This window comes from Leopardus geoffroyi, chromosome C1 (assembly GCF_018350155.1).
Source record: "Leopardus geoffroyi isolate Oge1 chromosome C1, O.geoffroyi_Oge1_pat1.0, whole genome shotgun sequence".
In the NCBI taxonomy this organism is placed as follows: Eukaryota; Metazoa; Chordata; class Mammalia; order Carnivora; family Felidae; genus Leopardus; species Leopardus geoffroyi.
Genome location: NC_059328.1, coordinates 129,651,016 through 129,667,137, shown reverse-complemented (window position 1 = coordinate 129,667,137; position 16,122 = coordinate 129,651,016). Strand labels below are relative to the sequence as shown.

Genomic DNA, 16,122 nt, shown 5'->3' with positions numbered 1-16,122 from the left:
GAAGCTTTTTATTTTGATGTAACCCCAATAGTTTATTTGTGCTTTTATTTTTCTTGCCTCAGGAGACATATCTTGAAAAATGTTGCTATAGCTGATGTCAGATAAATTACTACCTGTGCTCTCTTTTAGGATTTTTGTGGTTTCAGGTCTCACATTTAGGTCCTTAATCCAGTTTGAGTTTATTTTTATGTATGGTGTAATAAAGTGGTCAAGTTTCATTCTTTTGTATGTTGCTGTCCACATTTCCCAACACCATTTGTTGAAGAGGCTGTCTTTCTTCCATTGCATATTCTTGCCACCTTTGTTGAAGATTAATTGACCATATAATTATGGGTTGATTTCTGGTTTGTCAGTTCTGTACCATTTGTCTATGTGTCTGTTTTTGTGATAGTACTACTGTTTTGATTACTACAGTTTTGTAATGTAATGTGAAGTCTGGAATTGTGATACCTCTGATTTTTTTTTTCTTTTTTGAGATTGCTTTGGGTATTTATGGTCCTTTCTAGCTCCATACAATTTTAGAATTGTTTGTTCTAGTTCTTTGAAAAATGCTATTGATATTTGGATAGGGATTGCATTACATCTGAAGATTTCTTTCAATGGTACAGAGATTTTAACAGTATCTGTTCTTCCAGCTCATGTGCATGGAATGTCTTTCAATTTCTTTGTGTCATCTTCAGTTTCTTTCATCAGTGTTTTATAGTTTTCAGAGTACAGGTCTTTCACATCTTTGGTTAGGTTTATTCCCAAATATTTTATTGTTTTTAGTACGTTTGTAAATGGGATTTTTTCTTAATTTCTCTTTCTGCTGCTTCATTATTAATGTATAGAAGTGCAACAGATTTCTGTACATTGATTTTGTAACCTGTGAGTTCACTGAATTCATTTATCACTTCTAGTTAATAGTTTTTTTTTATTGAGGATTTATGGTTTTCTATACAAATTATCATGTCATCTGAAAATAGTGAAAGTTCTTCCTTACCAAGTTGAATTCTTTTCTTTTTGTTGTCTGATTGCTGTTCCTAGGACTTCCAGTACTATGTTGAATAAAAATGGTGAGAATGGACGGGCATTCTTGTCTTATTCCTGAACTTAAGGGAAAAGATCTCAGTTTTTCCCCATGGAGCACGATGTTAGCTGTGGGTTTTTCATATATGGCCTTTATTATGTTGAAGTCTGTTCCCTCTAAGCCTACTTTGTTGAGGATTTTTATCATGGATGGATGTTGCAGTTTGTTAATTCTGCATCTATTGAAATGATCATATGGTTTTTATCGTTTCTCTGATTGATGTGATGTATCACATTGATTGTGTGAGTATTTAACCACGCTTGTATCCTGGGAATAAATCTCACTTGATTGGGTTGAATGTTTTTTTAATGCATTGTTGGATTCTGTTTGCTAGTATGTTGTTGAGGGTTTTTTCATCTATGTTCATCAGAGATATTGACTTATACTTCTCTTTTTTGTGGTGTCTTTATCTGATTTTGGTATCAGGGTGATACTGGCTACATAAAATGAATTTCAAAGTTTTCTTTCTTCTATTTTTTGGAATAGCATGAGAACAATTGATATTAATGCTTCTTTAAATGTTTGGTAGAATTTGCCTGTGATGCCATCTGATCTTGGGTGGACTTTTGTTTGTTGGAGTTTTTTGATTACTGATTCCATTTCATTGCTGGTAATCTGTCTATTCAAATTTTCTATTTCTTTTTGCCTCAGTTTTGGTAGGTTATATATTTCTAGGAATTCATCCCTTTCTTCTAGGTTGTCCAATCTGTTGGCACATAATTTTTCATAATATTCTCTTACAATTGTTTGTGTTTCTGTGGTATTAGTTGTTCTTCATTTGTGATTTTGTTTATTTGGTTCCCCCCCCCCAACTCTTTTTTTGATGAGTCTGGCCAGAAATTTATCAATTTTTTTTATCTTTTCAAAGATTCAGCTCCTGGCTTCTTTGATCTGTTCTATTAGGGGTTTTTGTTGTTATTGTTGTTGTTGGTGGTGGTGGTTTTGTTTTTGTTTCATTTTGTTTTGTTTTAGTTACTATATTCTTTATTTCTGCTGTAATATTTATTATTCCCTTCCATCTGCTGAGTTTGAGTTTTGTATGTTGTTATTTTCCTAGCTCCTTTAGATGTAAGGTTAGGTTTTTTATTTGAGATTTTTCTTGTTTCTTGTGGTGGACCTGTATTGCTGTAAACTCCTCTCTTCGATCTGCTTTTGCTGCATCCCAAAGGTTTTGGACTGTTATGTTTTCATTTTCATTTGTTTCCATGAACTTTTTCTTTTTTCAATTTCCTGGTTTACCTATTCATTGTTTAGTAGCACGTTATTTAACCTCCATGTATTTGTGGTCTTTCCAGATTTTTTCTTGTGGTCGAATCCCAGTTTCGTGGGGTCATGGTCAGAAAGGTTGCATAGTATGCATTTGATCTTCTTCAATGTGTTGAGGCTTGCTTTATGGCCTCCTCATATGGAACATTCTGAATATATCTGTTAAATACATATATTTCACTGTATCATTCAAAGCCACTGTTTCCTTGTTGTTTTTCTGTTTAGATGATTTATCCATCATTGATTAAGGAGGATTGTTAAAGTGTTGTTAAGGATTGATAAAGTCCTTTTCTATATTTGTATTACTATTAATTGCTTCTTTTATGTTTGTTATTAACTGTTTTATGTATTTGGGTACCTTCATCTTGGGGGCATAAATATTTACAATGGTTATATCTTTTTGTTAGATTGTTCCCTTTAATATTATTATAAAGTGTCCTTCTTTGTCTCTTGTTACAGTCTCTTTTTAAAGTCTATTTTGTCCAATATAAGTATTGCTACCCTGATTTTCTTTTGACATCCATTTGCATGATAAATGTTTCTTCATCCCTCATTTTCAATCCATATGTGTCTTTAGGTCTGAAATTAGTCTCCTGTTGGCAACATATAAATTGATCTTGTTTCCTTTATCCACTCTTTCACCCTGAATCTTTCGACTGGAGCATTCACTACATTTACATTCAAAATAATTATTTATATATATGCATTTATTGCCAATTTGTTACTTGTTTTGTGTTTGTTTTTGTAGTTTTTTTTATCGTCTGATCCTTCTCTTGCTCTCTTTCACAGTTTTCTGGCTTTCTTTAGTGAGACACTTGGATTTCTTTCTCTTTATTCTTTGCATATGTATTAGTGGTTTTTGATTTGTGGTTACCATTAGGTTTGTACATAACATCTGTATATAGCAGTCTGTATTAAATTGATGGTCACTTAAACTTAAGCCTATTCTTAATTCCTTTCTCCCTAGTACTTTTGTTATATAGTATCATATTTTGCATCCTTTTATCTTGTGAATCCTTTGACTAGGTTTTACAAATATATTTTTACTGCTTTGTGTTTCCTACTTTTCATACTCTTATGGTCTTTCCTTTGTACATAGAGTCCCTTTTAACATTTCCTGTAGGGCTGCTTTAGTGGTCATAAAGTATTTTAGTTTTTGTCTGAGAAATTCTTTATTCCTCCTTCTTTTCTGAATGCTAGCCTTGCTCGATAGAATATTCTTGGCTGTAAAATTTTCCCATTCAGCACTTTGCATATATGCCACTCCTTTCTGGCCTACAAAGTTTCTGCTGAAAAATCCACTAATAGCCTTATGTGGTTTCCCTTATAAGTAAATGTCCTCTGTTGCTGCTTTAAAAATATTTTCCTTATTACTTCTTTTTCCCATTTTAATTACTATGTGTCTTTGTGTGGACCTCCTTGGATTGATTTTGTTGGAGAATCTCCATATCTCCTGGATCTGGATTTCTATTTCTTCCCCAGATTCAGGAAGTTTTCAGCTATTTGTTCCTCAAATAAATTTTCTGCCTTCTTTTCTGTCTCTTCTTCAAGGATCCCTGTAATGCAAATGTCATTATGCTTGATGGAGTCATTGATTTCTCTAAGTCTAGTCTCATTTTGTATGTTTGTTTTCTTTCATCTGCTCAGCTTGATTCTTTTCCATTACTGTCTTCATTGTCATTAATTTGTTCCTCTGTTTCCTCTAGCCTGATATTTATTTCATCTGGTGTATTTTTAATTTCATTTATTGTGTTCTTCATCTCTGATTAGTTCTTTTTTATCTCTTTGTTAAAGGTCTCACTGATGTCCTCCACTTATAAGGACATAGGATAGTACAGTGACTATCTTTATGATCATTACTTTGACTTCTCTATCAGGCATATTACTTACATCCATTTTGCTTAGGTCTCTTACTGTGGTTTTGTTCTGTTCTTTTCACTTGGGACATGTTCTCTGTCTCTTCAGTTTGTCTCTCTGTCTTTTTCTTTGTGTTGGGAAAGTCAGATACATCTCCTACTCTTTAAAGTAGTGGGCAGGGCATACACTTTTAATAAGTTGGTGCTGGTCATCTTCCGTAGGGTACATACAGCAGCTGGCCAGTACAGGACTGGCCAGTGCTGCTCTGCAAAGCGCAGGTGGACAAGGTTTGTGCAGAGATGACCCACTGCCAGGAACAAGCCCCCATAAAACATGCAGATTGGGAGACTCGGTGTTAGCAAGGTTTATGCCAGTCTTCTAGGGAAGGGCATGCAGTGCATGCAAGTGACTGGGAAGGGCAGATCTGCTGACATATGGAGAGGTGCTTGGTGTAAGCAAGTTAGGTAAGGAGTGTGAACTCTGCTAGTTTCTGAAGGTGGCCAAGTGTTTATGCTGAGGCATGGGGGAGGAAATAGTGCCTGCCAGCTTCTTTGTTTCTGGAGGAGTTTCCCAGGGAAATCTGTTTCTCTGGGACATGCTCTGTGATCAGTAAATAACTCTCCCTCCCATAGGCCAGGTGCATTTCAAACTGCTGCTTCAATGCTGTATTTCCGTGGGCTATTTGTTGTACTATCTTTTTAGGGGTGAGGACTCAGTTTCCTATACCTCACTGGGCTCTCCCAGAGCAGAGCTTGTTAATTTTTAAAATTCCAGGCTTTAAGTCCTTCTGCTTATAAGCACTCATGAAATTTGGCCCCTCTTACTTTCAAAGCCAAATGTTATGAGGATTCACCTTTCCCATGCAGGTTCCCCAGTGTGACAGTGTATTTCTCACCTTTCTCTGTGTTCCTGATTCTCTCCAAACTTCAGACAGCCAGGGACCTTTGAACTCTCCACTGCATTCACCCTTCCTACTCTCTTTGATATGGGTTCATCTCTACCTTTAGCTGTGGAGTTTGTTCTACCAGTTTTCGGGTCATTTTCTTGGTTATTTATGCTAATGTGAATGTTACCTAGTTGTATCCATGGGATGACAGGAGCTTAGGGTCCTTCTATTCTGCAATCTTCCCAGCTTCCTACACAAAGATTTATTTTTAGAAAAAAAAGTGAAATTTTAATTTTTTGTAATTAAATATGTTAATATTCCAAAAGCGTGGTTTAAGAAGGCCTTTTAAAACATGTCAGAAACCCAGAAAATAAGAAAGGAAAAAACTCTGAAAGCTGACTGAATAAAATAGAAAAACTTCAGCTTTTCAAAAAACAAAACACTATAAAATCAAAGATAAAAAGGTAAACAATAAAGATAAAAGAGAAAACAAAATGGAAGGAAACAGAACACATGAAAAAGAATTAATTTTGTAATATCCTAAGGTGCTAACTTTTAGTAACCAATAACAACAAGATAGAAACTACTAGAGGAATGTGCACAGACAATTCTTCACAAAAGAGGAAAAATCAATAAACATATACTTTTTCTTATATATCAATAAATATATACTTTCTTAGTATATAAAGAATTCACAGCACATGTTTTATTAAAATTTTGGTAAATTCCAGTACAATCAACAAATGGAAAGAATTTTCTGGTCAATAGGCCAGTGAAACTTAGTTGGCTCATTTTTCCAGCTTATCCTATATTTAGCCTGAATGTGGCCTCTTGACCTGGAGAAGGAATGGGGTAAGACCAACAGTATCATATATGATTCTTCATGGAAATCTGAGAATTTCTTGGAACTCTCTAAGTTTTATATATAAGACAAAATTGTCTATTTATATTAGAAGATGTGTTTGTAATTTTAATATAGAAATAAATGATCAACATTATTCGAAATACAACTTTTTGAATAGTTTCATAATTCATATTTATGCTTCAACCACTATGAAACTCAGACTGTTATTAAAAAGAACCTTTCCCTCTTTCTTTATACTGAATTCAGACTCTTGCAGATCTTTCATAATTTCTGCTTTGAGATCAGGTGGTGCTGTTGTATTAAAGTTGCAGGTTTCTGTCAAAAAATCCCAAAGCAGGTCACCATTTTCATTGCCATCAATAAAACAATCAGATATGTCCATGGTGGACAGAAGGTCATAACATTCATACTTAACCCCCAATTTGTCCAGCATCTGAGAGAGGTCAGACGATGTAACATATTGGCAGAGGTCATATTGGGGTAAGCGGGATCGGTACTTTTTCCACAGCTTGTCCCAGCCACTGGTTCCTGTGTGACAGAACAAAGTTCATGCTTTCATTTATTCTTATTTTCATTTACCTACTTTAGCAGGCAGTATAGTAGATGTTTAGAATAAATCAGTCAAATAAAGAAATATTCTTTCCTTTGGGTAGCTTAATTTAAGGAGTACACAGCAGGGAGAAAGAAAGTTAAATACACAAGTAAATAAATCACATATCAGATGCTGCTAAGTGCTAATAAAAAACAAATTAGAGCAAGGAATAAGGAAGGTCAAAGAGTTGGATGGATTGCTGTTTTATATAGGTGGTCACAGAAAGTCTCTGTAATAATGTGACATTTGGGCAGAGACATGACAACTAACCATGTATTATTATTTTTTTAAATGTTTATTTTTGAGAGAGAAAGAGACAGAGCATGAGCAAGAAGGGGCAGAGAGAGAGGGAGACACAGAATCAAAGCAGGTTCTAGGCTCTGACCTGTCAGCACAGAGCCTGATGCGGGGCTTGAACTCATGAACTGTGAGATCATGACCTAAGCCAAAGTTGGATGCTTAACCGACTGAGCCACCCAGGCACCCCATGACAACAAACCATGTAGATATCAGAGGGAATAATCTCTCTACTTTAGGTAGAGAGAAGAGCAACTACAAAGGACCTGAGACAGGAGCATGCTTGGCATGTTAAACACTAGTCAGGGAACCAGTGAGATTGGAATTGAGTGAGCAAGGGGGAGAGTAGAAGGAGACAGGTTGGATGAGTGGTCGGGGGAGTAGATAAGGTGCCAAATCATGTGGGCGAGATGTGAAGCCATTGTAGTGCTATTTGATAGAACTTTCTGTATTGATGAACATGTTCTATATCTGTGTTGTCCAGTATGGTAGCCACCAACCATCTGTGGCTAAGGAGCATTTGAACTGCAGCTAGTGTCATCAAGGAAATGATTTTTAAGTTTTATTGCATTGCAGCTCACTTAAATACCAATTTCAATAGCCAAATGTGGCTTTCATATTGGACAACACAACATTAGAGTGACTTAACCTGATTTACATTTTAATAAGTTCACTTGGTCACACACATGATAATAGATTATAGGGGGAATATGGGCAGAAACTGGGAGAACAGTAAGGAGGCTATGGCAATAATCTGGGTGACAGATGATAGTAAGTTGGAGGCGATGAGAAGTGGTTCGATTATTTTTATTATTATTATGCTCCTAGATCCAGTGAGATTTGCCAACAATTTGGATACTGGGTGTGAGTGAAAACAAAGAGTCAGTGATGACCCCAATGATTTTGGCCCAAGCCCCTGAAAAGAGAGAACTGTCATTGTTGGAAATGGGAAGATTGAAGTAGGAGCAGTCTAAAATGTATCATCAGGGTCTGGTTTTGGAAATGTAAATTTGAGATATCTATTGATATCTCTATTGGATATTCCATTGGTGATTGGAGGAAGGCAGTTGTTTATGTGAGTCTTGCATTCAGAGGAGAGGATCTAAGGTTAATTGAAATAGAAAGAAAGAGCACAATAAATACAATCATGATTTTCTCAAAAGGAAGATGAGGTAGCCTCTCATGTCCCCACTTCTAAGATGCTGCCTTGGACTGCCAAAAATGAGGCTGATTCTTAGAAATTTTGTTGCCAGCTTTAGAAGATGTTTTAGCAATGTCTATTATGTTTAATTGAAAACCCAGCCCAGTGTAGAAGCTAAAAGATGCAGCCTCTGAGAGAGAAACACAGGTTGGAATGTACTTTTGACACTTCATGAATAAGATGAGATTCATTATTTAGTCTCTCAGAACCTTAGTTTTCTCATCTGTAAAGTGGGGATAACCATACTTACCTCACATGGAACTACAGTTATTAAATGAGATAATTGAAGTGAATTGCTGCACAATGTTAAGCACGTGGCAGATGAGTAATAATTACTTACAAAATAAATGAATATTATATGGAATTAGTTTGATAATGTATTTTCACTGGTTGTAATCTTGAAAAAAGCAAGCTTGCTCTTTGGAAATCTATAATACTAATAAACTAACACAAATGAGCATCTATTTATGGAACCTCTAATACATGCATGTAATAATGGGATGTTATATACACAGTTGATACAGTGTAGTAATTAAGAAGGTCTCTAAAGCCCAACTGCCTAAATATGAAGCCTGGCTCTTCCTCTGACTAGCTTTATGAAACTTTGCCTCAGTTTTATTATCTGCAAAATAGGGATAATAATAATAAAATTTATTTATAGAATTGGGGCAAGAATAAGTAAAGATACTGAGAACCATGACAGGCACATAGTAAATAAACATCGCTGAAGTGTTAGGAAATTAAGTTGGACCTGGCCAAAGCAATGTAAGGGAAAGCCTATATTTTCTGTGAGCTTCCAGGATTATTAGTGAAGATTTCAAAGGCTTAAGGTATTTTGGTTCCCAAACCTCTTTTGTGGTCTAATGAAATGATTAACTGTCCAGAAAAGTACACAAACCATATATATGCATATTCTGCATAAAATTATTGGATGCTCAAAGACCCCTGGCCTTCATCAAGGGACTAGGCTAAAGTCTCCTAACTGACGTCAACAAAAGAGACTATCCAAGGCAGGAAATGGTAAAATTTAAATAGTCTAGATAGTTGACATTCTACTAATACTTCAGAAGAGGGAGCAATAATTGCAGGGTATTCTCTAGAAGGTACAACTGGAATTAAGCAGGAAAAAAAAAGAAACCTCAGTCCAGTGGGGAAAAAATTAGGGTCACAATTATGTATTAAAAATTCTTTCATTCCAAAGAGAGTGATCATCTGCCCAAATAAGAATTTGCCTACCAATAAGACTTCACAAGAAAGTAAATATTTCAGTGGTTGAGGAGAGGCTCTATTATCATTATTTTTTATTTTTAACCTGCCAGAGGAAAAAAAAAAACAAAACAATCCAAACACTGATTGCAGAAAATTTGCTGGTGTCAGTGTTGTGTGAGTTGGTGCCATTTCTGAGCTGAGCAATTATACAGTTTCTAACTGATGAGTTATCATAATGGCTCTTGGTGGGCACAACATATGGTGTTACTTTTGTCTCCAACATGATATAAATGAGATTCTTTTTTCCCCATTGTATTAAAAATAGCATACCATGATTTGCCTCCTTCCTTAGTCAGGTATGGAGAGGGAAGGACAACAAACAAACAAAACCCAAAACTGTCTCCTTCTGGCTAATACTCCTTAACCAGAAAAGTTGCCTTTTAATTAGCAACTCTCTCAACTAATGCCTGGCTACTATATTTGAAGAAAACTGTGCTACTGTTATCATTAAAATTTTTTTTAACATTTATTTATTCTTGAGAAAGAGAGAGAGAGAGAGAGAGAGAGAGAGAGAGAGAGAGTGCATGTGTGAGTGGGGGAGGGGCAGAGCAAGAAAGGGACACAGAATCTGAAGCAGGCTCCAGGCTCTGAGCTGTCAGCACAGAGCCCTATGGGGGCCCCGAATGCAGGAGCCTTTGAGCTGTGAGATCATGACCTGAGCTGAAGTCAGATGCTCAACTGACTGAGCCACCCAAGTGCCCCCGATATCATTTTAGTGTGAGATACTCACTTTAAAAATCCACTTTGTCCTTATTTCTCTTCCTTTTCATACCCAAATCAAATATTTTATCTTTGTATAACCAGGAACTTCTGCTTGTTATAATTAAATGAATATTTATTGAGCTGGGCTACTAAGGAACACAGAGGAAAGCCTCTCTTCCCTCAAGCAACATGTATTCTAACAGGGTGACCAGTAAACTCTGTCATTTAATTACGATATCAATTTCTCTTTCTTTTCCTAATGAGTTTCACTTGCCTACCCTTCATCACTTTTGTCTGCCTGTTTCAGCATACACTGTAGTATGTGTGCGAGTATGTGTATATGTGTAGCTTTTTTGTTGAGTCTTTTATTCCTGTTTATTAAACATATGTTTAGATCTCCAGAACTTAATATATCCTCTGATTCCATGTCCGTCATGTAGTAGGTTTTAGCTAAAACATACTCTCTTTTGTAGAAAGACATTCAGAACTAGTAGTTTAGAATATTATAAGGCAGCTCTAATAAATTGTTATTAAATAATTTATTCAGGGGCGCCTGGGTGGCTCAGTCGGTTAAGCGTCCAACTTCATTTCAGGTCATGATCTCACAGTCTGTGAATTCGATCCCCGCATCAGGTTCTGTGCTGACAGCTCAGAGCCTGGAGCCTGCTTCAGATTCTGTGTCTCCCTTTCTCTCTGCCCCTCCCCTGCTCATGCTCTGTCTCTCTCTGTCTCAAAAAATAAAAATAAAAACATTAAAAAATGATTTATTCAGTTCAATTCAGATATTTATTGAGTGTCTGTCTTCTAGGTGCCAAAGAGACAGAACTCCTGCTCTCAAGGAGCTCTCCTGAAACTCCCCATATGTCTCTGATAACACACTTAGCATACTGCTCCAAGTATTTCCATGTCTCAATCCTCCATTAGTTAGGAGCCATTCAAAGGCAGAAAAAAAGTAAATAGTCATCTGCATCCTTCATAGCCTACCAGTGACTGACTGTAAGAACTCAATACAAGCTGCAAGAACCAAATCTACACAACAGCTATACTGTGCAGCCAACAAGGAACTGAGAACACAGGCTATGTACTGTTTTGAATATGGCTGAACGCACATAATACCTTGGTACACATGGTGCATATAGCCATCCTAGGTCTCTGTATAATTAAATCTAGAAACTGACACCATATTTCATTATCTTATGATCTAATAAATTGCAAAGGTGGGTGTCTATGGTACTCAGAAAACAGTAATTCAGTCTATTCAGAGAAATACATTGTCAATTTAGTAACAGGTCAGTTGTCTGACTGAAATAGACAGGAAAAAGCCTTAGTTATGTAGCATATTTAAGACAACCCTTTGGAGCAAGATAATAATCCAGACATACCATTATCTGCCTAGATATTATCTAGATGAGTATTCTTAGAAATTTAATTTAGTGACTAGTTCCAGGCTTGTCTGAATCTGTCTATAATGAGCAATCAATTTTCTGCATTGAAGCGTAGCTATGGATGTACTATGGGCAGCTATAGTACTGCCCTGAAACAAAGACAATATGCAAACAGGCTTTTTCACTTCCAGGTAATTATGAAGCAAGGTCTACTTAGAAAGTGACTGCAAGAAGCTAGATAAGAACAGAACTTAATGTGAACCATTTTGATGTGTGTGTGTTCCAAGTTTTAGGGCAATATTCAAATTTAATGAATGTTTTCATAAGGCAAATATGGAGAGTGGGGCTTCAAGAATCATAGTTTGGACTGAGAAGGGCAGTTTAGAGCAATGGTTTTTACACAGGGATGAGGGGGTAAGTTGCTCAGTCACCTCATATGACCCATTGAGCATTCTCAAACCTAGCTGCTAGCCACAAAAAAAGAAAAAAGAAAAAAAAGTGTATGTGATAAAGGTAGGGGTCTTTAGAGTCCCTTTAATAGTTGGACATTTGTTATTTGTTACATTCTTATGTTTAGGAACAGTATCTGTGAACAATTTTTTCTTCTTTGGGATACCTGTCTCCCATGCTTGGTACAGTAATGAAGAGTTGTTTACTGCATAAAGAAAAGATAGTAAAATACAAACTTAGTAAAATCAAACTACACAGACTAATTTTTGATTCAAAATACTTTTTTAAGAAAAAGCTCACTGATAGTTGAGTCTTTACTCCTTTTCTTTGATTTTTTCCCCATTAATGTACATACACATAGTACATATGAACCACATATATACATAGATGCAATGTAATGTAGGTATGATTATCCAGAAATATCCCTGGAATAAACGAAGGCTAACAGACCAAGTTCACACAGCTAGGAAGTGCCTCAGCATTCTTGCTGCATGTGTCATCATACATTTCACTGTTCCTGTTTTGGTTTGCATATTTCTTGATGCCAACAAGCCATGGATTGTATTAATATATTCATGAGATAGTGAGCAGAATACTGTATTTGTAAGGGCACTTAGTCAATTCTCAGTTGCTTGTAGACTACTCATGCCACTTTCTAACCCTTAGTCTGTTTTTTTCCTATTGGTAGAAATAGACTCATAGAAAACTGCTTTCTGACGTTGAAATACTTCACTTCTGAAAATATTTAAGAGTAAACAAAATATAAATAAGAGTGGATATGCTATTGATATGAGATATATCCTAAAATAAAACATACATGACTTCTGGATAAATTGCTGTTTCTGTCTGTAACACTTTCTCTTCACTATTGACACAGATTATCAAGAATAGACTGCCCTCAATGGTGACAACTAATTTTTACATTTCCTAAATGTACTATAAAGGCTTTATCCAAGTGTCTTAATTTGGAGAGAGGTTAGTAGGAAGCATCCGGTTTACATAAGCCCTTCTAAATGGGAAGATAGAGCTCTCCCACATAAATGGGTATTTTTAACCAACCAGAGATAAAAATAGTTTATCAAAATGTTCCTTTTGGGGAAGAGATTGTATGGCGGAGCTCTCATTTGCAAAACTGCCACATGAGTTCAAGCCTAGGATTACAAGCAACAGGCAAGCTTGCCATCTTTAAAGTCATTCCTCATATTTAAGAATAGGTGAATTTTGTGAGTTATGGTTTTGAGTATGGGGTCTGATATAAGTTTAGGAAGATAAAGACTCTTGTATATGTAGAATCAACCTGACTCCCACTGTGTGCACAATCCACAAAGAATGCTGAATGAAATAAGTAGTGAATTAATGAACTCGACAGTGTCAGTGTTTCATTTATTAACATGTTTGCTTATATTTTCTGTGTGGTACTTATTATATAGTGGGAGCAACATGACATGATCAAATGCCTTCTTTGGAAAATAATAACACAAAATAAGTGAACAATTTTTGGTTATTTGAGAAAATCTATCATGAGCAATATTGGCAATAGCTCTAGAAATGCAAATTAATAAAATATGAAAGCATCCCAAATATTTAAGCCTGTATTTATGTATTAATAAACACCATAGAAGGAAAAGAGATATTCAAGAAACAAAAAGGAGGTAAACAGAAATATTTACTATTTTCGGTCTCATTAAAAAAATTCCTATTAGTGCTATTTGCTCCATGTTATATAAAGAAGAATTTATATAGAGACAATAAAGACAAATTTTCCCCAAGAGAAATGAGTAAATAGACATTTAATTCCATTAAACTCCCTATATTGAGAACCATCGTGAAGGACTTTCTGAATACTGTATTAATTGACTATGATCAGAAGCCAAGTCAAGAATTTCATAATAAAGACAAAATATAGCAGCTGCCTTCAAATAAATATATCCAAGCACATATGCACTTTTGCTATTTAAAAATTCAGGATGAATGTAAAAAATTTACCTGACACAAGAATAATGAGAATCTTAGCATTGGTAGCTAAGAGACTATGGAAGAATTTCAGGGTAGCTGGGATATCTTTTACATAATACAGCATCTAGAAATGAAGGAAAAGAGAAATTAGACACTTTTCTATATCAATGTCTTTGTTACTTGGGCTAGATATTCACTAGAAAGTTTGATTTTCAAATTGAGTAGATTTTTACTCAACAAAACACTTTAAATATTAAAGAGGTTATATGGAAAGAGAGAGTAATAATGTGATAAAATATTAGGGAAAAGGGAAAACTATGCTATTTGCTCAATTACAGCCAAGTTGTTTTAAATTTACTCTTTCTGGCTTCAATAACACAGACATTTATAGCTGGAGATACTTAGTCTCCTCTCCACATGGGGGCATTGATTCTATGCGTACTCTATATTTTGTGAATTATAGTTCTTATGGGAGAAGATAGTGCTGGCACCATAAAAACAGACCCCATTTCATGGAACGTTGCTTTAAAATTAAGCCCTTTGCACTAGCTTCACCATATGCTCACAAATGCTTTTTTAAAATCACAGAAAATATGGCAGGCTCTGATGTTGACAGATTCTCTAGGAAAATGGACTGAATAAAGCATGAGGTTACATGCTTGGACACAAGGTGCTAGGGGTCAACCCACCACTTTTAAATAACTCTGGACTATATCTGGTGAAGCACAGGGAGAGGCCTTTTCATTCAATACAGGTAGAGCTTGGAATACACTGACGGTGGAAAATTTTCCCCAGAGCTTGCATCCTGGGAATCTACTCCCACAGACACTTCTTATATCTCATCTCCATCTCTCTTGGACAAGAATTCAATATATTATGTAGATGCCCATGACAGAATTTACTGCATAAAGCAAATACAACTTAAACTGTGTCCCTCTCACATGAATGAATGAGATAAAATGGACCTGCACATGGCCAATGCTGCTTCAGGGCCATATTTAGTCTCATGTCATTCCATGCTGTTCACAGGGGGAGAGATACCCAGATACATAATCTAATCCATAAGATGCCTAACAGCCTATGATGTGACCTGGCTAAAAAAGAGAAGGTGGCCCATAACAGATTCTTTGAAATTTGATCTAATAGACACTGAGATCTCTGAAGTTAACTGTGAGTATTAAGTTGAAAGAATGTCATGAGAGTGTTAAGGCTATAGGGAGCAATGAAGAGACAAAAATATAACCCATAAAATGCAGAGTAGACAGAGAAGAAGATAGAGAAATAGAATAGTATAGTAATGCAGAGCAAGCAGAATTGCTCTAAGAAAGAAGACATGTGCAAAGTTTGAGAGAAATGGGAGAATGATCTCTAAAGCTGTAACATTTTATAACAGGTAAAGAACTGAATCCAGAGCACAAGTGGAGAGATTGGCTTTTGATAAAAAGACACTTTTATAATAAGATGAAAGAAAAAGATGGTAGGTACAGGAGCAGCTATGTTTGTAAATTTGGAGGGTAAAAGATGACTTTCCATCTAATGATTTCACTTTTCACTATACAGTATGAAGTAAGGTCATCAGTTAGGAATGAATCATGAGGGAGGGGTTACAGGAAGTGTAAGGAGAGAGAAGAAGGTATGAAATAGATATATGAGGAAATAGGAAAGTAAGTCTGATAGAGAAACATTATATGCTTGCTGGACAATTTACATGCTCCCTTATAGGTAAAAGATTTTGTCAGCTAGGAGAGCAGAGGTGTAGGACTGCTTGGATATGCCAATGTTAGAGTCATTTCTTCCTTGGGTTTCTTATAAGTTTATTCCCTTGGGATGACTGAACTTATGGACTATAGAAAGAAAGAAGTCTCTTGCTGTTAATATTGGTATTTCTAAAGTACACACATTTTCTAATGGTAGTCAACACTCAAAGATTATACACCCATATGCTATCCAGAAATATCAGTGATTCTCGTAATTGTGTCCCCATACCATATAATGAATAGTCATGTCCTTTCCAAGACATACTCTAGTGTATTTCTAAGAAATACGCTATCAGTGCTGGATTATGGAAATAAATTCCTACTGAATGGCTGACTGTATTAGTAAACTTTATTGACATGACAAATCATCTAACATGCCCCTTCAGTTACATGCACATTAGCCAGGTCACCAACATAAGACAAAAGCAAGAGGATTCAGAAAAACTCTGGGACATCAGAGTCCCATCCAGACCATTAGAACTACTGAAGAACTATGCTAGGATATGTTACACTCTCCTGTCCTCAAACCTACCTATGAACTTTCAATCCTACAAAGTTAATTAAACCAAC

General features: G+C 35.8%; 1 protein-coding gene across 1 annotated transcript in view; it reads right to left on the bottom strand.

The window, feature by feature from the left end:
- Positions 1-5,762: 5,762 nt before the first annotated feature.
- The window catches only part of HNMT (histamine N-methyltransferase), a 46,497-nt gene continuing 36,137 nt past the window's right edge, over positions 5,763-16,122 (bottom strand). Inside the window, exons 5-6 of the mRNA XM_045479673.1 lie at positions 13,826-13,919; positions 5,763-6,471 (exon numbers count right to left, since the gene is read on the bottom strand). Of these exons, the coding sequence (XP_045335629.1) occupies positions 6,116-6,471; positions 13,826-13,919 (450 nt within the window). The 3' untranslated portion in view covers positions 5,763-6,115. The remainder of the gene's footprint in view (positions 6,472-13,825; positions 13,920-16,122) is intronic.